This window comes from Elgaria multicarinata, chromosome 3 (genome assembly GCF_023053635.1).
Source record: "Elgaria multicarinata webbii isolate HBS135686 ecotype San Diego chromosome 3, rElgMul1.1.pri, whole genome shotgun sequence".
Classification (NCBI taxonomy): Eukaryota; Metazoa; Chordata; class Lepidosauria; order Squamata; family Anguidae; genus Elgaria; species Elgaria multicarinata.
Window position 1 is genome coordinate 169,257,188 of NC_086173.1, and position 25,522 is coordinate 169,282,709.

At 46.0% G+C, this 25,522-nt stretch overlaps 5 protein-coding genes across 4 annotated transcripts in view; 3 read left to right on the forward strand and 2 right to left on the reverse strand.

Moving 5' to 3' along the window:
- The window catches only part of LOC134396354 (zinc finger protein 883-like), a 234,424-nt gene that overhangs the window by 200,218 nt on the left and 8,684 nt on the right, over positions 1-25,522 (reverse strand). The window contains exons 2-4 of the mRNA XM_063122825.1: positions 24,247-24,737; positions 3,027-3,126; positions 2,701-2,792 (exon numbers count right to left, since the gene is read on the reverse strand). Of these exons, the coding sequence (XP_062978895.1) occupies positions 2,701-2,792; positions 3,027-3,126; positions 24,247-24,666 (612 nt within the window). The 5' untranslated portion in view covers positions 24,667-24,737. The remainder of the gene's footprint in view (positions 1-2,700; positions 2,793-3,026; positions 3,127-24,246; positions 24,738-25,522) is intronic.
- Positions 1-25,522, forward strand: part of LOC134396268 (uncharacterized) — an 853,762-nt gene that overhangs the window by 148,239 nt on the left and 680,001 nt on the right. The gene's annotated exons all lie outside the window — the stretch shown is intronic.
- The window catches only part of LOC134396322 (zinc finger protein 420-like), a 412,724-nt gene that overhangs the window by 124,205 nt on the left and 262,997 nt on the right, over positions 1-25,522 (forward strand).
- The window catches only part of LOC134396318 (zinc finger protein 345-like), a 334,491-nt gene that overhangs the window by 79,781 nt on the left and 229,188 nt on the right, over positions 1-25,522 (forward strand). The window lies entirely within an intron of this gene.
- The window catches only part of LOC134396288 (zinc finger protein 721-like), a 120,042-nt gene that overhangs the window by 4,473 nt on the left and 90,047 nt on the right, over positions 1-25,522 (reverse strand). Inside the window, exon 1 of the mRNA XM_063122722.1 lies at positions 2,369-2,645. Coding sequence (XP_062978792.1) covers positions 2,369-2,402 — 34 coding nt within the window. The 5' untranslated portion in view covers positions 2,403-2,645. Of the gene's footprint in view, positions 1-2,368 lie in introns of the transcript that reaches the window.

Below are 25,522 nucleotides of genomic sequence, written 5' to 3' on the forward strand. Positions count from 1 at the left end.
TCCCACACTAGAGGCATTCAAGAGGCAGCTGGACAACCATCTGTCAGGGATGCTTTAGGGTGGATTCCTGCATTGAGCAGGGGGTTGGACTCGATGGCCTTGTAGGCCCCTTCCAACTCTGCTATTCTATGATTCTATGATTCTATGAATACTCCGGTGTGGGTGTTTAATAACTGTAAGGCAGGTAAATCATGCCAAGCTGACACGTGGTATTTGGTTGCTAACAGAATAATAATAAGTTTACTGTTGTAATACTTTCAATCCTGCCTAATATAAACTCTCCCCACACCAACCACCTCACTCTCTTCACACCAATGCTAAATCCCTAGAATCCAAACTCTTCAATAAACAACTCTCCTCACACGCACTCCTCAAACTCACCTCACAAGCTCCCCCACACTCTCCTTATATACTCCTTTCCCCTCCCACCTATGACATCATAAACCACGCCCACTCAGTTCTAACATTCCATACTTACCAGACATACTAATCTAGACATATACAAGATACTCAATTGTGAGGTAACGCCACAGCCACCATTGTGAGGGAAATGACAAAGGGCGTGTGAAGGTCAGAGCGGAAGTGAATTGAGCCCAGACCTGCAGCCCCTTCGATGGGCTGAAAATCCGCCTGTCTTGTCCGTTGGGGCTTCTGCTGCCCTCTCGGGCCTGGCAGATTATCACCCTATCGCAATCCGTAAGTGGGCTTTTATCAATGTTTTGTCAGGTCCCCTGGTATATTTCAGCCATTAAACTAATTGTTTCATTGCCTAAAACTCCTCAGAAAAAATGTGAAAGTGGCAAAGCTTTTGAACCGCCCAGAGAGCTTCGGCTATTGGGCGGTATAAAAATGTAATAAATAAATAAATAAATAAAGCTTTTTAATTTGTTTAAGTGTATTTCAGAACAATCAAACTGACAGGCCAAGAAACCCCCCTGGATTCAATAGTGTCCTGGTCCAGATCATTATATTTGATCCTCCTGCCTTGTGGAGGTATGCAGTACTTATCCCTTCATGACAACAGCATTGCCAAAGCTTCATCACAACACAGATCATGATGTCATTGGAAAATCATACTCATAGAATCGTAGAGGATCTCTTCTCGATCCTCCCAGAGTGCAGGACACGGAATAATGGGCTCAAGTGACAGGAAGCCAGATTCCGGCTGGACATCAGGAAAAACTTCCTGACTGTTAGAGCAGTACGACAATGGAACCAGTTACCTAGGGAGGTTGAGGGCTCTCCCGCACTAGAGGCCTTCAAGAGGCAGCTGGACATCCATCTGTCAGGGATGTTTTAGGGTGGATTCCTGCATTGAGCAGGGGTTTGGACTTGATGGCCTTATAGGCCCCTTCCAACTCTACTATTCTATGATTCTATGAAATCCCCTCTTCATCCCAACAGTTAAAGCTGTAGGAGCCCTGCCCTCTTTTAAATCTGGACACTTTAGTATAGCTCCTGCAGCTTTAACTGTTGGGATGAAGAGGGAATTTCAGCAAGTGTCATTTGTATATATGGAGGACCTGGTGACCAAGTGTCAGGGATGCTTTAGGGTGTATTCCTGCATTGAGCGGGGGGTTGGACTTGATGGCCTTATAGGCCCCTTCTAACTCCACTATTCTATGATTTTATGACATCCAGTCCAACACTCTAACCACTACAACACTCTAAAGTGGCAGGAACCTTGAGAAAAAGTGACCATGTCTTCACCATTATGAAAGAAAAGGCTCTGGAAATGAAGCCCAGAATTGGGCAAAAGGCAGGATACAAATAAATATAACAACAACAACAATAATACATTGGACTTTAGGAAAGCCAATTTCAAAAAGCTCAGAGAAAGGTTGGGTCAGATCCCATAGCTGGAAATTAGGAAAAGTTCAAGAGGGATGGGAGATCCCAAAAACTTAAATACTGAGGGAACAACCACAAACAATTCCCATGAGAAGGGGAAAAAAACGGGGGACATGGTGGCTGCCCTGGGAGCTCGCTGAGAAGCTGAGACTCAAAAGGGACATGGAGAAGAGATTGAAAGAGGGACGTGCAACTGAGGAGGAGGAGACTCAAATACTGAGGGCACAACCCCAAATGTCCAGGACCAGTTGCGGCTTCAACATGCACATAAAATAGAACTGTCAGTGCATGTCTAGTCTCAGGGGATAGATTATTCCACACAGTGGACACCACACTCTAAACAATTGTGGCGCAAACAACAAAGGCAGGTGACCTCAAGAACGGAGATATATCACCTTGTCTTCACTGACATCCTTACAATGCACTGACACAAAGAAAGAAGAGCTGCAATTCCATCTTCTAGGGCCTGTCAAGAAGGCAAAGAGGGAGCCTTACTCAGAGGAATCTCATTCCTTACCCAGAGAGGCCAGGATCCCACGATTCTCCTCCATGACTTCCGTGTACAGAGTCCTTTGGCCTGGATCCAGCAGAGCCCACTCCTCCTCCGAGAAATGCACGGCCACCTCTTCAAAGGTCACCGGATCCTGAAAGCAGAAGAAGAATTGAGGTTCTCCTTACACATAACGTTGCAATCCATGAAGACAAGAATGGTGAGGCCCTCCTTCTGAATGCCAGAGCTTCATGAGTGACATTCAAGGCCTTCCTAACAGCCATCTTGGAGAAGAGCAAAGGCTAAAGGGGCAGGTATCTTCAGGACCAAAGAGATGTGCAGGGGACAGACTTCCTTACCTGCTCTGGCTGTGCAGAAACCGCTTCCACTCCACCACAAAGTAAAGGAGGGTTAGGAGTCAGTTCACCCTCTCTGGAGGTCTTTCCATTCCCTATGAGGAAGGCAGAAGTTATCGTTCTCACGCATTTCCATTTTCACTGTTTTAATGGAATCAGTGTTCGTCTGCACTACTAAACAACATTTATTTTTTGAGTATTTTAAAGAAAAAGAGTCTCACCGCCCCCCCCAAAAAATCAGGCTCAACGAGGACGTTAAAGCAGCTCATGCACCTCAGGCGTAATTGAGGGAGGGAGACCATGGGGAAAAACGTCCCCCTAATCCTTACCCAGTGAGGAGGGTCCTCCGTCACCCTCCTGTAAGATCCCCCAATCCAGTGGAGCCGTCTCTGCCTCAGGGAAATCTGTGGGTGCTTTGGCCAACTTCTCCTGTATTTGGAACAAGGATGAGTCAGGGAAGGGAGAAGAGGGCATAAGAAGTGGAAAAATGGGTCAGGTGAAGGCCATGGGCAGTACTGCTAATCAATTGGATTCAGGTCAAGAGGACATAGGGATCTGTAGATTGGGGCTAATAGTGCAACTCCGACTGAGATGCTGCTGGTGGGTGGTTCCTCTGATCGGATGGGGGGCGTTCAACCGGTTCTGGATGGGGTTGCACTCCCCCTGAAGGAGCAGGTTCGTAGCTTGGGGGTTCTCCTAGAACCATCTTTGTCACTTGAGGCACAGGTGGCCTCGGTGGCACGGAGTGCTTTCTACCAACTTCGGTTGGTGGCCCAGCTACGCCCCTATCTGGTCAGGGATAACCTAGCTTCAGTTGTCCATACTTTGGTAACTTCCAAATTAGATTACTGCAATGCCCTCTACATGGGGCAGCCTTTGAAGAAGGTCTGGAAGCTGCAGCTTGTGCAAAATGCGGTGGCCGGATTGATAGCTGGAACAGGGAGGTTTGAGCGTATAACACCGATTCTGGCCCACTTGCATTGGCTGCCTATATGTTTCCGAGCCCAATTCAAGGTGCTGGTTTTAACCTATAAAGCCCTACATGGCTTGGGACCGCAATACCTGATGGAACGCTTCTCCTGACATGAACCTACCCGTACACTGCGCTCAACATCTAAGGTCCTCCTCCGAGTGCCTACTCCAAGGGAAGCTCGGAGGATGGCAACAAGGGAGAGGGCCTTTTCAGTGGTGGCCCCCCAACTGTGGAATGATCTCCCCGATGAGGCTCGCCTGGCGCCAACATTGTTATCTTTTCAGCGCCAGGTCAAGACTTTTCTCTTCTCCCAAGCATTTTAACAGCATTTAACATTAAGTTTGTTTTTAATGGATACTGTTGTTTTTATACTGTTTTTTATGTTTTTGATGGTTTTTAAATTTTGTATACTTTTAATGTTTACCATTTTTAATTGTTGTAAACTGCCCAGAGAGCTTCGGCTGTGGGGCAGTATATAAAAGTAATAAAATAAATAAATAAATAAATAAATAAGCTAAAGACTAAAACACATAAGAACATAAGAAGAGCCCAGATGCTGGATCAGACCAAGGGTCCATCTAGTCCAGCACTATGTTCACACAGTGGCCAACCAGCCATCGGCCAGGGATGAACAAGCAGGACATGGTGCAACAGCACCCTCCCACCCATGTTCCCCAGCAACTGGTGCACATAGGCTTACTGCCGCGAATACTGGAGGTAGCACACAACCATGAAGGCTAGTAGCTTCTAAAACCAACCAGGAAGAAACAGAAGCTTCCAGACATTCCTTGACATTCAGCATCTTTGGCGCATACAAATGCTAAAACTGTTTTGCTGGGAGGACTCTGCCACTGGTTGAAGAAGGATCCCTTCGTGTGTGTGAGTGTGTGTGTGTGTGTGTGTGTGTGTGTGTGTGTGTGTGTGTGTGTGGGGGGAATTGGGACATCCCTGCCTTAAGGGACATGCAAAAAGAAGTTGAGATACTGGCGGGGAGTTTTAATAACTGAGTTCCTTGGAGCTATGAGGATGAAATACTCTGACCTGCTCTTTCGCCCCTGCTTGGCCCATTAGGAAGCCTTCTGCCAGGGCCACCGCCTGGGAACTGGTCTCTGCTCCACATTCTCTGACCCAGCTCTCCATCTCCGGGGGCAGGACAGCCAGGAACTGCTCCAGGACCACCAGGTCCAGCATCTCAGCTTTCGTGCTCTTTTCTGGCTTCAGCCACTGACGGCAAAGGTGGTGGAGTCGGCTGCAAACCTCTCGCGGGCCCTCGGCCTCCTGGTAGCAGAAGTCCCTGAAGTGCTGGCATTCTACATCTGAGCTGGTGTTGCTCATAGGGAAGTTCTCCTGCAATGTCCTTTTCCAGGGCTCTGCATTACTCCCTTCCTGGGTGATACAGGGGCCTTTTTCTGCCTCAGGGTCAGCAAATCTTTGCTCTTCCATTTTTACTCTCTTCTCCGTCTCTGCTCCCACCAGGACTCAAAGGGTCTCCTTCCTTGGCTGCCAATTTCTCTCTTGAGGCAAGGACTGTCCTGTAGGAATGAAAATGGAGGAGCTGCATGAATTAGATCCAGCGGTGGCCAACATAATACCCAGTACCCATCTCCAATGGGTCCCTACAACCCCGGTCCCACAGGAATCAGGGTCCTGGTTGAAAAGGAGGTTCTGCCTCACTGGGAAAGAGAGTGTAACCAGAGATGACTTAAGGCTATTGAAAGTTAGATATGTTTAAGAATTTAATTTAAAACTTGCGTAAAGAATCAGTGACTACTCTTTATAAACCATTCATATCTTAAGGCTTGCTGTGTGACATGTTTCATTTGCTTCACAAGCTGAAAGAGTAGTCACTGATTCTTTGCGAAGGTGGCAGGGTGGCTTAGGGGGCAGAGGAAAGGCCACGCAGCACACCGATTTCAGCTCCAACATTTTGATGCTGCCTCCCAGCATTTGCTACCTGAGGTGGCTGCTTCACTCTGCCTAATAGTAGGGCCAGCCCTGGGTCTATTTTGTCATGTTTTTATTTTATATTTGTGACTTTTAGATTTTATTTGTTATATTGTAATTATCCTTTTATGTTGTTTGGCATTGTAGTAGGAGTAGAACTTATTTAATTAATTTATAGTCCACTGACTATGTCTTCAAAGAGATCTCTTTAAGTGGTTTACAGGGGAGTAAATAGTTTAAAATATATAAAAATATTTTAAAGGATTAAAAATGCAAAATAATAAAATACACTTATAACCTGTTAAAATATTAAATAAAAGAAAGTGGTGCAGAGCAGAAATAGAATTAGAAGCAGTGCAAAACAATCCAAGAAGAGAAAGAATAAAACAGAAACATAAAATAACAATATAACAGGAAGAACATAGATGGACGTTGCATAGCAGAATAAGCCTGCAAGAATGAGAAAAGTCTTCAGCAGATATCTAGAAGCGACTGAACCGGCTTTATTTAATCCCAAATGAGCAAAGAATTTTCTATGACAAAGGTTTCAGAGGCCGCTGCACTCTCTTGCGTCTCCCTATGGGCAGGTATGGATTCCCTACACTCTCTTGCGTCTCCCTATGGGCAGGTATGGATTCCCTATGGGGAGATCATAGAATTATAGAATATCAGAGTTGGAAGGGGCCTGCAAGGCCATCGAGTCCAACCCCCTGCTCAATGCAGGAATCCACCCTAAAGCATCCCTGACAGATGGTTGTCCAGCTGACTCTTGAAGGCCTCTAGGGTGGGAGAGCCCACAACCACCCTAGGTCACTGGTTCCATTGTCATACTGCTCTAACAGTCAGGAATTTTTTCCTGATGTCCAGCCGGAATCAGGCTTCCTGTCATTTGAGCCCATTATTCTGTGTCCTGCACAGTGGGAGGATCAAGAAGAGATCCTGGCCCTCCTCTGTGTGACAACCTTTGAAGTATTTGAAGAGTGCTCTCATGTCTCCCCTCCATCTTCTCTTTTCCAGGCTAAACATGCCCAGTTCTTTCAGTCTCTCTTCATAGGGCTTGGTTTCCAGACCCCTGATCATCCTGGTTGCCCTCCTCTGAACACGCTTTGTTCAGATAATGTTCTGTGTTTCCCTCTGGGCTGGTGTCGATTCCTTATGGGGAGATAACGTCCTATGTTTCCCTATGGGCAGGTATGGATTCCCTATGGGGAGATAATGTACTGTGTCTCCCTATGGACAGGTATGGATTCCCTGTGGGGAGATAATGTCCTATGTTGCCCTATGGGCAGGTATGGATTCCCTATAGGGAGATAATGTCCTGTTTTCCTTATGGGCAGGTGTGGATTCCCTATGGGGAGATAATGTCCTATATTTCCTTATGGGGAGGAGTGGATTCCCTATGCAGAGATAATGTCCTATATTTCCTTATGGCCAGGTATGGATTCCCTATGGGGAGATAATGTCCTATGTTGCCCTATGGGCAGGTATGGATTCCCTATGGGGAGATAATGTCCTATATTTCCTTATGGCCAGGTGTGGATTCCCTATGGGGAGATAATATCCTATATTTCCTTATGGGCAGGTGTGGATTCCCTATGGGGAGATAATGTCCTATATTTCCTTATGGCCAGGTATGGATTCCCTATGGGGAGATAACGTCCTATGTTTCCCATGGGCAGGTATGGATTCCCTATGGGGAGATAATGTCCTATGTTTCCTTATGGGCAGGTGTGGATTCCCTATGGGGAGATAATGTCCTATATTTCCTTATGGGCAGGTATGGATTCCCTATGGGGAGATAATGTCCTATGTTTCCCTATGGGCAGGTATGGATTCCCTATGGGGAGATAACGTCCTATGTTTCCCTATGGGCAGGTATGGATTCCCTATGGGGAGATAATGTCATATATTTCCTTATGGCCAGGTATGGATTCCCTATGGGGAGATAATGTCCTATATTTCCTTATGGGCAGGTGTGGATTCCCTATGGGGAGATAATGTCCTATATTTCCTTATGGGCAGGTATGGATTCCCTATGGGGAGATAATGTCCTATGTTTCCCTATGGGCAGGTATGGATTCCCTATGGGGAGATAACGTCCTATGTTTCCCTATGGGCAGGTATGGATTCCCTATGGGGAGATAACGTCCTATGTTTCCCTATGGGCAGGTATGGATTCCCTATGGGGAGATAACGTCCTGTTTTTCCCTATGGGCAGTTACTATCATTTGGCTTCTGTCCCTTTCTCCCACCTTACTTCCAGGATTCCCTATTTTTTTTGGGAGGGGGGGAGAGGCAAGAAGGTGCACGGTGTGGGTCTTTTGGAGGGAGCCCCCAAATGGCTCATCCGCCTGGGGGGCAGGGCTCTCTCTCTCTCTTCCCACCCTCTGCCCCAAACCTGCCCCCCTGCCTTTGGCTCCCCCCCTTCTCTGCTCCTGCCCTGGGGGGCTCCTTCCACCCCCTTTCCACCCCCTTGCATCTTGCACCCACCTGCTCCTCTGCAGGGGGAAATGAGACTTGCAGACGCCAACACCATGCTAACCTCCCAGGCTGCTCTCCTAAAGGGGGCGGAGGCAGGAAGTGAGCGCAATGAAACCGCCTATAGTCTTCACGGGCCTCTCTAGGACCCAGCGCACTCGTTCTCTTTAACCCTTCGATGGAGGCAACACTAGAACTCTTTACAGCATTGGTTTCCCTTTAAGCGCAGAAGGCAGCCTGCCCTGTACACTGGCAGGTAGAGCCGGGAGGGGTATTATGGGATGTCAGCAGCATTGAACGCCCACTGCCCTCCCTCTCTGGGGCAGCCCCTCTTCCCCCCCCCCAACATCTCCTTACCTAGGGTGACCCTATGAAAAGGAGGACAAGGCTACTGTATTTTTAACAGTTGCATAGAAAAGGGAATTTCAGCAGGCGTCATTTGTATATATGCAGCACCTGGTGAAATCCCCTCTTCATCACAACAGTTAAAGCTGCAGGAGCTATACTAGAGTGACCAGATTTAAAAGAGGGCAGGGCTCCTGCAGCTTTAACTGTTGTGATAAAGAAGGAATTTCACCTGATTCCCCATAAATACAAATGACACCTGCTGAAATTCCCTCTTCATCACAATAGTTAAAGACGCAGGAGCCCTGTCCTCCTTTCCATAGGGTCACACTACATTAGGGTGACCATATGAAAAGGAGGACAAGGCTCCTGTATCTTTAACAGTTGCATAGATAAGGGAATTTCAGCAGGTGTCATTTGTATGCATGCAGCACCTGGTGAAATCCCCTCTTTATTACAACAGTTAAAGCTGCAGGAGCTATACTAGAGTGACCAGATTTAAAAGAGGGCAGCTTTAACTGTTGTGATGAAGAGGGGATTTCACCAGGTTCTCCATATACAAATGACATTTGCAGAGATTCCCTTTTCAATATAACTGTTAAAGATACAGGAGCCCTGTCCTCCTTTTCATATGGTCACCCTACCTTACCTCCCTTCCTCGGCTGCTTTTGTGTCTCTGCTGTCCCTCGCCCCACTCCCCCGTGCATTCTCAAGGCAGTATTATCGTTGTCAAAGCAAGCAGTAACGCATCTCCCATTTGTGTACACATGAGGACATCAGAAGAGCTTTTATTGTTTGTAAATTATATATTGTTTTTAACTTGGATCATGGTTTGTTTTTAACTGTGTATATTTATTGTTTTATACTGTATGTTTTTTATGTGTATACTGCTCCGAGATCTTAATGATATAGGGCGGGATATTATTATTATTATTATTATTATTATTATTATTATTATTATTATTATTATTATCATCATCATCATCATTTATATACCACCCCATAGCTGAAGCTCTCTGGGCGGTTTACAAAAGTTAAAAACAGTGAACATTAAAAACTATACAAAATTTAAAACCATAAAAAGCATAAAATTCAAACAAAAACAGGTATGACTAGCAAAGAATCCTGTTGAGACCCTGTAGATCCATGCCAGTAAGTATAAGCAATACTGAGCTAGATGGACCAAAAGTCTAATTCTATATGAAGCAGGTTCCTTTGTTTCCTTTGAATAGCACACTTAAGGGGTCAGACATCAACTTGATTTGGTGGTGAGAATCCTAAACAGTGGATGGGGGGTGTCCAGTTCTGGGCTCCACAATTCAAGAAGGACGCAGACAAGCTGGAGCGTGTTCAGAGGAGGGCAACCAGGATGATCAGGGGTCTGGAAACAAAGCCCTATGAAGAGAGACTGAAAGAACTGGGCATGTTTAGCCTGGAGAAGAGAAGATTGAGGGGAGACATGAGAGCACTCTTCAAATACTTAAAAGGTTGTCCCACAGAGGAGAGCCAGGATCTCTTCTCGTTCCTCCCAGAGTGCAGGACACGGAATAACGGGCTCAAGTTAAAGGAAGCCAGATTCCAGCTGGACATCAGGAAAAACTTCCTGACTGTTAGAGCAGTACGACAATGGAATCAGTGACCTAGGGAGGTTGTGGGCTCTCCCACACTAGAGGCCTTCAAGAGGCAGCTGGACAGCCATCTGTCAGGGATGTATTTAGGGTGGATTCCTGCACTGAGCAGGCGGTTGGACTCGATGGCCTTGTAGGCCCCTTCCATCTCTGCTATTCTATGATTCTATGACAGTGAATTGTTTGGCTGAAATTCCAAGACTAGGTTCTGGATAGAGATTTTCGAAGTGATACGCAGTCATGATAGATTTAATTACTTTCATCTACTACAGGCAAGTTGAATTAAAAGATCACCGTATTTCTTCGATTTTAAGACGCCATCGATTGTAAGACACACACTAATTTCAGTACCACCAATAGGAAAAGAAAAGCTTTGATTATAAGAAATAGTAAATGCGCCCGCGATTCTAAGACGCATCCCGTTTTTAGAGATGTTTGGGGGGGGGGGGGGGAAGTGTGTCTTAGAATTGAAGAAATACGGTAAATGTTTTAAATAAATAAATAAATAAATTCTGGATCAGACCAAGGGTCCATCTAGTCCAGTGCTCTGTTCACACCAGCTGTCTACTCACAAGCACGACACAGGTGCAACAGCACCTTTTTGCCCATGTTCCTCAGCAACTGATGTATAATAATAATAATAATAATAATAATAATAATAATAATAATAATAATAATTCTTACCCGCCTCTACGATTGGATCGAGGTGGGAACAACAGCAAGCATAAAATACTGATTAAAAACATAGTATACACTGTTAAAAACATCCTAAAAGCATCTTAAAAGTATAAAGGCCTAATGCTTCTGATACTGGAGGTAGCACATAGCTATCAGCAGTAGTAGCCATTGAATCATAGAATAACAGAGTTGGAAGGGGCCTGCAAGGCCATCAAGTCCAACCCCCTGCTCAATGCAGGAATCCACCCTAAAGCATCCCTGACAGATGGTTGTCCAGCTGCCTCTTGAATGCCTCTAATGTGGGAGAGCCCACAAGCTCCCTAAGTAACTGCTTCCATTGTCGTACTGCTCTAACAGTCAGGGAGTTTTTCCTGATGTCCAGTTGGTAGCCTTCTCCTCCAGAAATGTGTCCAACTCCCTTTTAAAGCCATCCAAATTGGTGGCCACTATTACATCTTGCGGTAGCCAATTCCATCTGCCTGTGCTGTGTGGGGAAAAAGATGAAAAAATAAAATGACCTCAGTGTTTATGCACCGGTGACTAGATTGGGATGGGATGAAGCCTATGTTTTTTACTCTGTTGGACAAGTTGTCTTCTTTGAGTTCCCTAAAGGTCTTACCATGACAGGACAATTGACTCAAGGTCTTCTCACATCATGCAAACATCAGGGGATGTCTCAAAACTCTAGGACAGTTACAAGAGTGGTAAAAATTCCAACTCCTTATTTATCTCCTGTGGAGACAGGGTGTTTAATCTCAAAATCCACTCTAATTTAATTTTTGAAATTAAAAGTGGCTGAGGTCATTGCATTTGTATTTTAAAAAACAAAACAAAAACCCTCCTATTTTAAAGCCTCCGATGTTGGAGAAGACATGAACAAGATCCCAGACTCAGGCACTGGGACTCACGGACATTGTCACTGCTGTCTCTGGGACTGACTTGTGCAAGGCAGATGTACGTGGTCACGTGGCAACGTCATTCTGTGTCCCAAGAACGAGCCCTTTGTCTACATCAGTGAGAGGGCATTGAACAGAATAGAAGCCCAGGGAAGGACCTGCTTGAGTGCAGACGAAGTCAATGTAAATGATGCCAGGATCCATGCGCAAGGTCCTTCAGAGGTCCTAAACACTCTCAGCCCAAGTGCTTTGCCACCAAGCAAGCAGACTCTGAAGAAGGGCCCTGTAGTCATCCTGCTAAGGAACCTGGAAGTGAATCACGGTCTCATCCACTTCACAAGGTTCATCATTCCTGCCGTGCACAACGGTCTGCCTCAGGAATCCCCCACTGGACATGCTCTCGTTGCCCAGTGCCTGTTAACATTACAGCCTTTTCCCCCAAATAGCTGGAGTTTCTGGATCATTTTCAAAGGCAGCCCCACGTATATCGCATCGCAATAATCCAACTGAGAGGTGGTCAGAGCGTGGATCACTGTAGCTGGGCTGTCTCTGACCACATAAGGGCGAAGTTGGTATAACAGCCAAAGCAGGTAAAAGGTGCTCTTTGCCACTGAGTTCACCTGTGCCTCAAGTGACAGTTCTGGATCCGAGAGCATCCCCAACCTACAAACCTGAATCCTTAGGGGGAGTGCAACCCCCCCTCCAAAACAGGTTGAACATCACCTAGCCGGACAGGATTGAGTCTCAGTTTGCTGGCTCCCATCCACTCCATTAGCATGCCTAGACACTGATTCAGAACCGCCACTGCCTCACCTGGGTTGAATGAAAAAGAGGTAGAGCTGGGCCAAGTCTGTCTAGATAAGGGCACAGTTGGCAATTGGGCAGATGGGGGCATCATCCCAGAATACAGGACATGGAATAATGGGCTCAAGTTACAGGAAGCCAGATTCCAGCTGGACATCAGGAAAAACTTCCTGACTGTTAGAGTAGTACGACAATGGAATCAGTGACCTAGGGAGGTTGTGGGCTCTCCCACACTAGAGGCCTTCAAGAGGCAGCTGGACAACCATCTGTCAGAGATACTTTAGGGTGGATTCCTGCATTGAGTGGGGGGTTGGACTCCATGGCCTTATAGACCCCTTCCAAGACACCTCAACTGGAGCTGCGCTAACAACAGCATCAAGCTCGCTATGAAGACAAGCGATTTTGTCCTCAAAGTGCAATGCAAAAGGGCACAGCGGGTCTTTGTCAGAGTCAGGGCCCCACTGGATGGGGAGGGTGGTAACAGGGCTTGGCAGAGGGGCCCCCAGTGGGGCCAGTTGGCACAGGCCTACAATTTTGAGGGGGCCTACTCTGAGTCCCCCTGGTAAAGATTTAGAATCATACAATAGCAGAGTTGGAAGGGGCCTACAATCCACCCAAAAGCATCCGTGACAGATGGTTGTCCAGCTGCTTCTTGAAGGCCTCTAGTGTGGGAGAGCCCACCACCTCCCTAGGTAACTGATTCCATTGTCGTACTGCTCTAACAGTCAGGAAGTTTTTCCTGATGTCCAGCTGGAATCTGGCTTCCTTTAACTTGAGCCTGTTATTCCGTGTTACAACGTAGCTCTCCTGAGTGAGCAGTACTGACTCCATTTTGAGACAGCCAAAAAGCCAAGGTGTCTTCACCCCCCATCTCTAGCAGAGATGAGACAAAAGCATGTAAAGCATTTCTGAATGTGAAGAAGTGATGTCTTATATATATCTTGAATAAAAGTGCTTGCCATTACCTTTTTTTATAAATCGTTCTAGTTCATATATATTTAGAACTGATTAAAAATACTTAATGAGCAGTTTGAAACGGGGCCTACATTTCCCATCTGGCCTGGGCCTATAACCAGCTTTGCCTGGCCCTGGGTGTTAACACCCCACAGATCACCCAAAGAACTCTACTGGATGGCAACTCAAGGACACAATGGAGGCAGCAAAATAAGCTTTCTTTGCTGCCCGCACTGCAATGCAATAGGCACGATTATGCGCTCTAGGGCGTCTTCGGGCGTCTCCACTTGGAGTCTTACACCATTTTGTGATGATTTTTGAGGCATAGTCTGCGATTCTGATTTGGCCAATATCCACTGCTTGTAACTGTTGCAAAACATTAGAGAAGCCTAATATATAATCTATCTGTGTCTTTGAAGCATGTCTGGCTGAAAATAATAATAATAATAATAATAATAATAATAATAATAATAATAATAATAATAATTTTATTACCCACCCCTCCCTCTGGATTGAGGCAAGGAACAACACCAAACACAATACAATACATAAAATTAGTTAAAAGAGCATATAAAACCAATACAATATTAAAATAACAATCACAGCATCTTAAAATTCTTAGGTTTAAAATTCATCTGGGTAGGCCTGTCAGAAGAGACTAGTTTTTACAGCTGTCTTAAACTCAGAGAGAGCTTTAAGCTGACGAATCTCCTCCGGCAAGCCATTCCACAGTCTTGGGACAGCAGAAGAAAAGGTCCTCTGAGTAACAGTTGCCAGCCTAGTTTTGGCTGGCTGAAGGAAGTTCTTCCCAGAGGACCTGAATGTGTGGGGCGGATTGTATGGGAGAAGGCGATCCCACAAGTAACCTGGACCCAAACCATATAGGCTTTAAAGGTAATAACCATCACTTTATACTTCACCCAGAAACTAATTGGCAGCCAGTGAAGAGATTTTAAGACTGGTGTAATGTGGTCCCCCCTACGTGTACCGGTGACCAGCCTGGCTGCCATATTTTGAACTAGTTGAAGTTTCTGGACTAGGCACAAAGGTAGCCCTATGTAGAGCGCATTGCAGAAGTCAAGCCTCGGAGTTACCAGCGTGGGCACAACTGTCTTTAGGTCTTCCGACTCCAGGAAGGGGCATAGCTGGTGTATCAGCCAAAGCTGATAGTAGGCACTCCTGGCCGTCGCATCTATCTGGGCTGTCATTTGGAGCAACGGATCCAGAAGCACCCCCAAGCTGCGAACAGAGTCTTTCAAGGGGAGTGTAACCCCATCCAGAACTGGTAGACACACCTCCAAACCCAAGTTGGGGCCTTCGACAGTGTTGTGGGCTCTCCCACACTAGAGGCCTTCAAGAGGCATCTGGACAACCATCTGTCAGGGATGCTTTAGGGTGGATGCCTGCATTGAGCAGGGGGTTGAACTCGATGGCCTTATAGGCCCCTTCCAACTCTACGATTCTGTGACGGTAAGCACCTCCATCTTGCCTGGATTCATCTTCAGTTTATTTTTCCTCATCCAGCCCATTAGTGCCTCCAAGCATTCATAAAGAGGTGACACACTATCCTTAGGTGACGCTGTTGTCGAAGGCATAGAGAAATATATGTCATCAGCATACTGATAGCACCCCGCCCCATGCCTCCGGAAAATCTCTCCCAGCGGTTTCATGTAGATGTTGAGCAGCATTGGGGATAGGATGGCATCTTGTGGTATGCCATACAACAGCTCCTTCTTTGAGGAGCAGCTAACCCCAAGCATCACCATCTGGAACCTGCCCGAGAGGTAGGACCGGAACCACCAAAGCACAGTGCCCCCGATTCCCAACCCCCTCAGATGTTCCAGAAGGATACCATGTTCGATGGTATTGAAAGCCACTGAGGGGTCCAAAAGCACCAGCGGGGGCACACTCCTGTCAATACTCTTGCACAGATCATCCACTAAGGCGACCATAGCAGTCTCAATTCCATATCCTTCTCTGAAGCCAATTTGAAATGGGTCCAGAAAATCTGTATCATCCAAGACTGCTTGGAGTTTGATCTCCCGGGTGAGTTTCCCCCCATGAATCCCAGATGTCCCATTTCTAGAAAACAAAAAATAAAATTAAAATAAAAAAAAAAAAAAAAAGAAGAAATCCATGGCATTGCATCAGTCTAGTGGGACGGACCACCCAAATGGGATCTCCACCCCCTGTAGGAGGGAAGTAACACCGTGAGCTCAAATCTCACCAGAAAATGATCTGACCACGACAATGGGTTACGTGGACACCCAGGAGCTTCAAACTATGGATGGTTTGATGTGAGGCAATGTGCAATCTGGTTAAATTGCTTTCCACACTCTGAGCACCTTTATGGCTTCTCCTTCATGTGAATTGTTTGATGTCGCTTAAGGGGTGTGCTGCGAGCAAAGCCCCTTCCACACTCTAAACATACATAGGGCTTCTCCCCTGTGTGAATTCTCTGATGTGTCTTAAGATCTGTTCTGCGAGCAAAGCTCTTTCCGCACTCCAAGCACATATAGGGCTTCTCTCCTGTGTGAATTCTTTGGTGTCGCTTAAGTTGTGTCCTGAGTGCAAACCTCTTTCCGCAATCTAGGCATTCGTAGGGCTTCTCGCCTGTGTGAATTGTTTTATGCAAATTAAGCAAGCTGCTCATAGTGAACCTCTTTCCGCACTCTGAGCATTGATAAGGCTTCTCCCCTGTGTGAATTCTTCGATGCGAATTAAGTTTGCTGCTAATAGTGAAGCTCTTTCCACAGTCTGAGCATTTATAGGGCCTCTCCCCTGTGTGAATTTTTTGATGTCGCTTAAGTTGTGTACTGTGAGCAAAGCTCTTTTGACAACCTGGGCATTCATAGGGTTTCTCCCCTGTGTGAGTGCTTTGATGAGTCCTAAGGTGGCACCTCTGTCTGAAGCTCTTTCCACACTCTGAGCACTGATAAGGCTTCTCCCCTGTGTGAATTCTTTGATGTGACTTAAGGTGGCTGCTCATAATGAAGCCCTTTCCACACTCTGAACATTTATAGGGTTTCTCCCCTGTGTGAATTTTGTGATGTTGCCTAAGGTTCACGCTGTGAGCAAAGCTCTTTCCGCACTCCAGGCATTCATAGGGCTTCTCCCCTGGGTGAATTCTTTGATGTTTCTTAATGTCTGTACTGTGAGCAAAGCTCTTTCCGCACTCTAGGCATTCATAGGGCTTTATCCCCGTGTGAATTCTTTGATGTGTCTTAAGTTGGCTGCTCATAATGAAGCTCTTTCCACACGCTGAGCATTGATAGGGCTTCTCCTCCGTGTGGGTATTTTGATGTACTTTCAGGGTTGAGCTGTGAGTGAAACACTTTCCACATACTGAGCATTGATAGGGCTTCTCGCCAGTGTGGATTCTCTGATGTATTTTAAGGTTCATGCTTCGACTGAAACCCTTTCCACATGCTAAGCATTTAAAGGGTTTCTCGCCTGTATGAATTCTTTGATGTTGCTTTAGGTCTGTGCTCTGAGCAAAGCTCTTTCTGCACTCTAGGCATTCATACGGCTTCTTGCCTGTGTGAATTCTTTGATGCTTCTTAAGGTCTGTGCTGTGAGCAAAGCTCTTCCAGCACTCTAAGCATTCATAGGGCTTCTCGCCTGTGTGAATTCTTTGATGTTGCTTAAGGTATGTGCTGCGAGCAAAGCTCTTTCCACACTCTGAGCATTTAAAGGGCTTCTCCCCTGTGTGAATTCTTTTATGCAAGTTAAGTTGTGAGTTGAACCTGAATCGCTTTTCACACTCCAAGCACTGAAATCTTTTCTCTTTTGTGTGAAATCCTTGACGTTTGGTAAGGTGAATCTTCTGAGTCTTTATATACCAAGAATGTTTCCAACATGGCTTCCTATTGTGAATGTTGCTTTTACTTGGTTCTTCTATTATTGGAATTTCACGGACGTCTGACCCTTCAAAAGAAATGGATTTGATTCCCCACTTCTCTTCAGTTTCAATTTTCCTTCGCTGTTGTACACCCTTTTTCTTGCTCTCCCTACGCTCACCTGAAAGAATAAAAACAGAAATCTTCCTGAAATCGGGGCATAAACCACACACAGTACCGACAATACCAAGGCTTACAACAACAACAAGAAGAGAAAAGTAGTCTTTGTGGGGACTCACTGCTACATGGGATTGAAACCCAAGTATATAGGTATGCTGTCTCCCTGGAGGACAGGTTAGAGATGTGACTGAAGGGTAGCCAGCTTTGGGAAGGAAACTCAAGAACTTTGGGACCCAGATGGTATTCTCATCCAGTCTCCAGGTTCTTGGAAGAGAAACAGAAAGGGAAAGAAAAATACTCTGGGTGAATGAGTGGCTACGAAGATGGTGCCAACATGAGTTATTTGTATTCTGGGAACACGGGCTCCACTTCTTGGAAGATGGACTGATGGCAAGGGACGGGTTGCTGGGAAGAATGTGTTTGACCACAGCATGAAGGACTTCATCAGGAGGGCTTTAAACTGAATCCTACGGGGGAAAGAGACGTAAACTCAGAGGCAACAAGAGATGAAGGCTTATGCACCATAACAGAGAGAACAGCTCTAATAATTCCCAATAATAGTCTTCACAATAATGTAAGAAGGAAGTCATACTATATAGAAAGCACATGGTCTTTGATGTCTATAAGCTACAGAAGAAGCCAACGTGGCTTCACAAAAAACTTAGAGATGATCTGGAAACAAAAAGTGGACACATACAGAGAGTGGAAGGAAGGCCAGGCTACAAAAGAGGAACACAGACAGGTAGCACAGAAGTGCCTGAATGGTGTCAGGACGGCTAAAGCTGAGAATGAGCTGAGGTTAAGGAGGGATGCTAAAAGCAACAAAATAAGCTTTCTTCAGGTACGTGCGTAGTAAAAGACAGAGGAAAGAAATGGTTGTTCATGAGGATGGAAAAATGATAACAAATGACAAAGAAAAAGCAGACGTGCTCAATTCCTACTTTGGCTCAGGCTTCTCCCCAAAGCGGGTCTATGACCCCCCCTGGAAAAAGTGAAGCAGAAGTTGAGGGGGCAGGATTGCAGCTTGAGATTGATAGACAAAAGATAAAGGAACACCTAATTTCTTTAAATGGGTTCAAACCTCCAGGGTCCGATGAACTGCATCCTAGAATAATAAAGGAACTGGCAGAACCACTGTCTATTATTTTTGTGTAAGATGGGTAAATTGCCCGACAACTGGTGGAGGACTAACATCCCTATCTTCAAAAAGGAGGAACCTGGGAACTACAGACCAGTCAGTCTGACATCCATCCCCGGGGAAATTTTGGAGCAGATGACAAAGAAATCAATCTGTAAGCACCTCGAAAATAATGCAGTGATTACTAGAAGCCAGCATAGATTTGTCAAGAACAAATCCTGTTAGATCCTGGTCTGAGCATTTGGGTGCAGCAGCCTCAGCGGCCAATGTAACAGCTAACGCTATTTTCCGCTTCACAGCTGGTGCAGGGGGACAGTGGATAGCACCACTGTTACAACTGTTTAAAAGCAAATTATTCCCTCAGATTCTGTATGGAGAACCCATTTGGGCCCATGCAGATATCACACCATTAGCAGTAGTACAGCATAAATTTCTATCTAGGACCCTTGGAGTTCCCAGATCTACATCTAAGGATATTGTCCGACTGGAAACTGCATGTCACTCAATCCATACATTGACTCTAAAAGCAGCAATATCCTTCTAGTTAAAGATAGTGTTTCAGTTGGCCTCACCATTGGTGCTGTCCACATATGACGACATGGGGAAGGATTCATGGGCAGACAGGATGAGACACTCTGTCTCCAAATTGGGCTTCTCGCAAGCATTCCTCCTTACGAGGGGGTTTGACGGCGCCAAGGATGAGATTTCTAGAAGGTTGTATGACTGTGATATTCAGACATCTATGGCAGCGGTCAAAGTGAGCCGCTCAAATGGGCTCTATAAAAGTATCATTACTGCTCCGGGAAAGGCTCCCCTATATTTAACTTCTGGAATGCCACAAGAGCTGAGATGGCTATTTACTCGGTGCAGGTTAAATTCACTCCAGCTGATGGAGGTGAAGGCGCGCTATAAAAATCACCCTAGCGCCAATGTAGATTGCCCAGCAGGCTGCCCTAAAGCTGAGGATAAGATTCATCTCCTAGTTGAGTGCCCAAGGTATGCGGAGCGGAGGAAACATTACCTTGAGCCTTTAATTCCCAGGTTTAACTTCATGTCATCTAAAGGTGTAGTTCAAACACTTTTGGTTGGTACAGACTATTATACATCATTTAGGACTGCCAAGTTTGTACACCGGGAGATGGAGGTCCGGAAACTATTGATTGACTCAAACGATTAAATTCTAATAACCAATATTATATGTTGGTTAACATTGTAATTATAACCTGGATGATTGTTATCCTAGTAACTCTCTTTTTTGTAGCACTTTTGCTGGCTAGTGGCAGGCTCGCGGCGGGTATGTTATTGTCTCATCTGTTTGCGAATGGCCCATGCGGCTAATATGCAATAAAGTTTATTATTATTATAAATCCTGTTAGACTATTCTGATCTCATTTTTGAACAGTGGGAATGCTGCGGACATAATTTATCTTGACTTCAGCGAAGCTTTTGATAAAGTACCCAATGATATTCTGATTAGTAAACCAGATAAAAGTGGGCTAGATGGAACAATTGTTACGTGGATCTACAGAATCGGAGGCAACGAGTCAAGCTGGGGAGAGGCAATGAGTGAGGTACTGCAGGGCTCAGTCCTGGGCCCAGTGCTCGTCAACATTTTTATTAATGATTTGGACGAGGAGGTGCAGGGAACGCTTATGAAATTTGCAGATGACACCAAATTGGGTGGGATAGCTAATACCCTGGAAGACAGAAACAAACTTCAAAGTGATCTTGATAGGCTGGAGTGCTGGGCTGAAAACAACAGGATGAAATTTAATAGGGGTAAATGCCAAGTTCAACACCTAGGAAAGAAAAACCAAATGCACAGTTACAAGATGGGGGACACTTGGCTCAGCAATACTACAAACGAGAAGGATCTTGGAATTGTTGTAGATCGCAAGCTGAATATGAGCCAACAGTGCGATATGGCTGCAAGAAAGGCAAATGATGTTTTGGGCTGCATTAATAGAAGTTTCGCTTCCAAATCACGTGAGGTACTGGTTCCTCTCTATTCAGCCCTGGTTAGGCCTCATCTAGAGTATTGCGTCCAGTTCTGGGCTCCACAATTCAACATGGCAAAAACTGAACTGCTTGTTTTTCCTCCTAAACCTTCTCCTCACCTCTCATTCTCTCTTACTGTCAACGATGTCACGCTTACTCCGGTCAAGGAAACTCGTAGCCTTGGCTTTATATTTGATTCCTCGCTCTCCTTTATTCCTCATATCGAGGCAGTAGCTAAATCTTGTCGTTTCTTCCTGTATAATATTGCCAGGATTCGACCATTTTTGTCTGTCTCTTCTGCCAAGACTCTCGTTCACGCACTGGTTATCTCTCGGTTGGACTACTGCAACCTCCTCCTCTCTGGCCTCCCCTCGTCTCACATCAGTCCGCTGGTCTCTGTCCACCACTCTGCCGCTAAGATCATCTATATAAACTTCTCCTGTTGACCTTCAAAGCTCTTCACGGTCTAGCTCCTGCCTATCTCTCCTCTCTCATCTCACACTATTGCCCCGCTCGTGCTCTTCGCTCCTCTGATGCCATGCTTCTTGCCTGCCCAAGGGTCTCTACTTCCCTTGCTCGGCTTCGTCCATTTTCCTCTGCTGCCCCTCATGCCTGGAATGCTCTTCCAGAACACCTGAGAACTACCAACTCAATCACAGCTTTTAAAACACAGCTAAAAACTTTTCTTTTCCCTATAGCTTTTAAACTTTGAGTTTGTTCTGACTCTATACTGTTAGCTTCACCCTTCCCGGTGCCTGTTTACACTTCCCTGTGCCTGTTTGCATTCTCTTTCCCTTCTTATTGTTTACTACAACTTTATTAGATTGTAAGCCTATGCGGCAGGGTCTTGCTATTTACTGTGTTATCTGTACAGCACCATGTACATCGATGGTGCTATATAAATAAATAATAATAATAATAATAATAATAATAATAATAATAAGGACGCAGACAAGCTGGAGCGTGTTCAGAGGAGGGCAAGATGGATGATCAGGGGTCTGGAAACAAAGCCCTATGAGGAGAGACTGAAAGAACTGGGCAGGTTTAGCCTGGAGAAGTGAAGAGTGAAGGGAGACATGATACGACTCTTCAAGTACTTAAAAGATTGACACACAGAGGAGAGCCAAAATCTCTTCTCGATTATCCCAGAGTGGAGGTCGCACGCTCTCCTACACTGGAGGCCTTCAAGAGGCAGCTGGGCTGCCATCTGTCAGGGATGCTTCAAGGTGTATTCCAGCATTGAGCAGAGGGTTACATTTCATGGCCTTATAGGCCCCTTCCAACTCAACTATTCTAGGATTCTGTGTCCACACCGTGGGCATGACCACGCTAAACCATCACAAAGCAAACCTCAAAAGTATGTGGCACCACCTCACCAGATGACCTCAAGAACTGAATGGGTCCTTAGGGAAGAAGGCAGGTTCTCAGCTAGCCAGGCCCCAAGTTGCTTAATGCTTTATATAATAGCAACAACCTTGAATTTGGCAGCAACAACCTTGAATTTGGCCCAGTAACAAACAGGCAAGCAGTGGAGTCCTTTCAACACAAGTGTAACATTCAGAAGTTCAAAAATGTCAAAGGATGGATGGCCAGATTGTGTAACTTCTAAGCAGGGGAAGGCAGCTGGGGTGGAATGAAAGTGGAAGGAGGCTGTTTGGAACAAGAAGAATCAATAGCATAGGTCTTGGCCACTTCTTAGAGAAGACAAACAGGTAAGGGTTGGAGAGGATGTGAGTGCTTTATCTACACTTTTAAGGCTTCATATACATCACCTGGGGAACTTAATGTGGACTACAGTATCCCATGGACAAGGCCCAGGCACTGCTGTCCTCGATGACAGCCGTATAATACACTGACACAAAGAAAGAAGAGCTGAAATTCCACCTTCCAGGATCTGTCAAGAAGGCAAAGAAGGAACCTTACCCAGAGGAATCCCATTCCTTACCCAGGGAGGCCAGGATCCCACGATTCTCCTCCATGACTTCTTTGTGCAGAGTCCTTTGGCCTGGATCCAGCAGAGCCCACTCCTCCTCCGAGAAATGCACGGCCACCTCCTCAAAGGTCACCAGACCCTGAAAGAAGAAGAAATGATGTTCTCTTTAAACATTATGTAGCAACACATAAAGGCAAGGATGGTGAGGTCCTCCTTCCGAATGTCAGAGCTTCATCAGTGACATTCAAGGCCTTCCTAGCAGCCATCTTGGAGTGGAGCAAAGGCTAAAGTGGTAGGTTCTTCCAGGACCAAAGAGATGTGCAGGGGACGGAGGCCCCCAGGACTCCCCTACCTGCCCAGGCTGCGCAGAAACCGCTTCCACTCCACCACCAAGCCAAGGAGGCCTAGAAGGATCCCCCAGGATCCGTTCATTCTCTCTGTGGGTCTTTCCACTCCCTGTGAGGAAGGTAAAAAAGGTGGGAAGGTAAGTTAACGTTATTAAGCATTTCCATTTTTCTTGTTTTACTGGGATCACTGTTTGCCCACATTACTAAAGAATGTATCTTTTTTGAGTACCTAGAGAGAAAGAGTCTCTCTCCATCTGTAAAGTCAGGCTCAAGGGGAACATTAAAGCAGTTCATGCCCCTCAGGCATAATTGAGGGAGGGAGACCATGGGGAAATATGTCCCACTAATTCTTACCCAGTGAGGAGGGTTCTCCGTCACCCTCCTGCGAGATCCACCTGTCCAGCGGCCTCTCTGAGGTGCCTGATGGAGCCTTCTCTGCCTCAGGGAAATCTGTGCATACTTTGGCGAACATCTGCTGCACCTGGAGCAGGAGGGAGGATCCCAGAGAGAGAAGAGGGATTAGGGAAGGAAGGAAATGGGTCAGGTCAAGGCCAAGGGCAGCATTTCCAAATCAGTTTGCATTTCAGGGCTCCTTCTAAAGTTGATCTAACATCCAAACCACGGAGCACACTAAGTTGTGTCTTTGTCAGGGAAGCATGTAAGGATGTGTGCTTTGGGGCTAATAGCACAACCCTGGCATAAGCAAATTGCTTCAACACCATCCTAAAACCAACCAGGAGAGAAAGACAGAACCTCCCAGAAATTCCATGATACCCGGCATTTTCCACTGTAAACACAGCAGTTTGGTATCTACAAATGCTATTCCTGTCCTGTTGGGAGGACTCTGCCACTGGCTGAAGAAGGATCCCCTCCTTCCCCAGAACTTCACAAACCCATTCAGTTCTCTGGTGATTCTAAGAACCTAAGAAGAGCCATTCTGGATTAGAACAAGGGTCCATCTAGACCAGCATTCTTTCCCCACAGTGGCCCATCAGCCATTGACCACAAACTCACAAACAGGACATGTGTGCAAGAGCCCATACCCTCCTGCCCATGTTTCCCAGCAACTGGTACACATAGACATCTAGTTCCTGCTATCGGAGGAAGGATATAGCCATCTGGACTAGTAGCCATTCATAGCCTTCTCCTCCAGGAATTTGTTTAACCCCTTTTTTAAACAGTCCAAATTCATGGCCAGCACTGCATCCTGTGATAGGGAACTGCGTATTTTAACTGTGCACTGTTAGTTGCACTATCCTCCGAGGAGGGCCTGTTCTACACATTAAGAACAACTATTCTTGGGGGTGGGGGGGCATTGGAAATTTGGGTATCCCTTCCTTAAAGGACCTGCAAAAGCAAGTTGGGTTAAGTATTAAGAACACAGTCCCTTTTAGTCAAGATGAAATGCTCTCACCTGCTCTTTGTCCTCTGCCTGGCTCAGGAGGAAGCCTTCTGCCAGGGCCACCGCCTGGGAACTGGTCTCCGCTCCACATTCTCTGACCCAGCTCACCATCTCCGGGGGCAGGACAGCCAAGAACTGCTCCAAGACCACCAAGTCCAGCATCTGAGCTTTCGTGTGCTTTTCTGGCTTCAGCCACTGACAGCAAAGGTGGTGGAGTCGGCTGCAAACCTCTCGGGGCCCCTTGTCCTTCTGGTGACAGAAGTTCCTGAAGTGCTGGAGCTCCACATCTGAGCTGGTGTTGCTCCCAGGCTGGTTCTCCTGCACTCTTCTTTCCCAGGGCTCTGCACTGTCCTCTTCCTTGATGTTGCAGGAGACATTTCCTGCTTCAGGGCCAGCAAAGCTTTGCTCTTCCATCTTTATTCTCTTCTCCATCTCCGCTCCCACCAGGACTCAAAAGGTCTCCTTCCTTGGCTGCCAATTTCTCTCTTAAGGCAAGGACTGTCCTGTATGAATTAAAATGGAGGGCTGCATGAATTAGATACAGCTGTGGCCAACTTAATAGAATCATAGAATAGCAGAGTTGGAAGGGGTCTACAAGGCCATCGAGTCCAACCCCCTGCTCAGTGCAGGAATCCACCCTAAAGCATCCTTGACAGATGGTTGTCCAGCTGCCTCTTGAAGGCCTCTAGTGTGGGAGAGCCCACAACCTCCCTAGGTAACTGATTCCATTGTCATACTGCTCTAACAGTCAGGAGTTTTTCCTGATGTTCTTTACTTCCTTTTCTGTAAAAGTTTAGCCTGCAGTGTTATGTGTTGGAAGCTTTTAACGTTGCATTGAACTAGTTTGGACTGGTGGAAGTTTAACAAGAGCTAAATAACAGTTTAACTGCTGCTGGCTGGCCTGACTGAAGTATTCACCCTACCCACCCCCATAGGTGATGACATGGAAGCAGCTTCAGCCACAATTTCAGGTAGGTCCTGAAAACAACAGAATGAAATTTAATAGGGATAAATGCCAAGTTCTACATCTAGGAAATAGAAACCAAATGTACACAATTCAAGAAGGACGCAGACACAACTCCGACTCCTAAGGTTGGTCTTGACCAGTCAACCGCATTCCACATAAAAGGAAACAACCCACATAAATGGGTTGCATCTAGACACAACTAGACAGCAAGACAAACTCCATTTTGAAATATAGGTCTGTTAAAAACAATAGAACAACCACCCAGAGAGATGGTCTAGGATGATGCCCTGAAAAAATGTTTCCAAATAATAATAATAATAA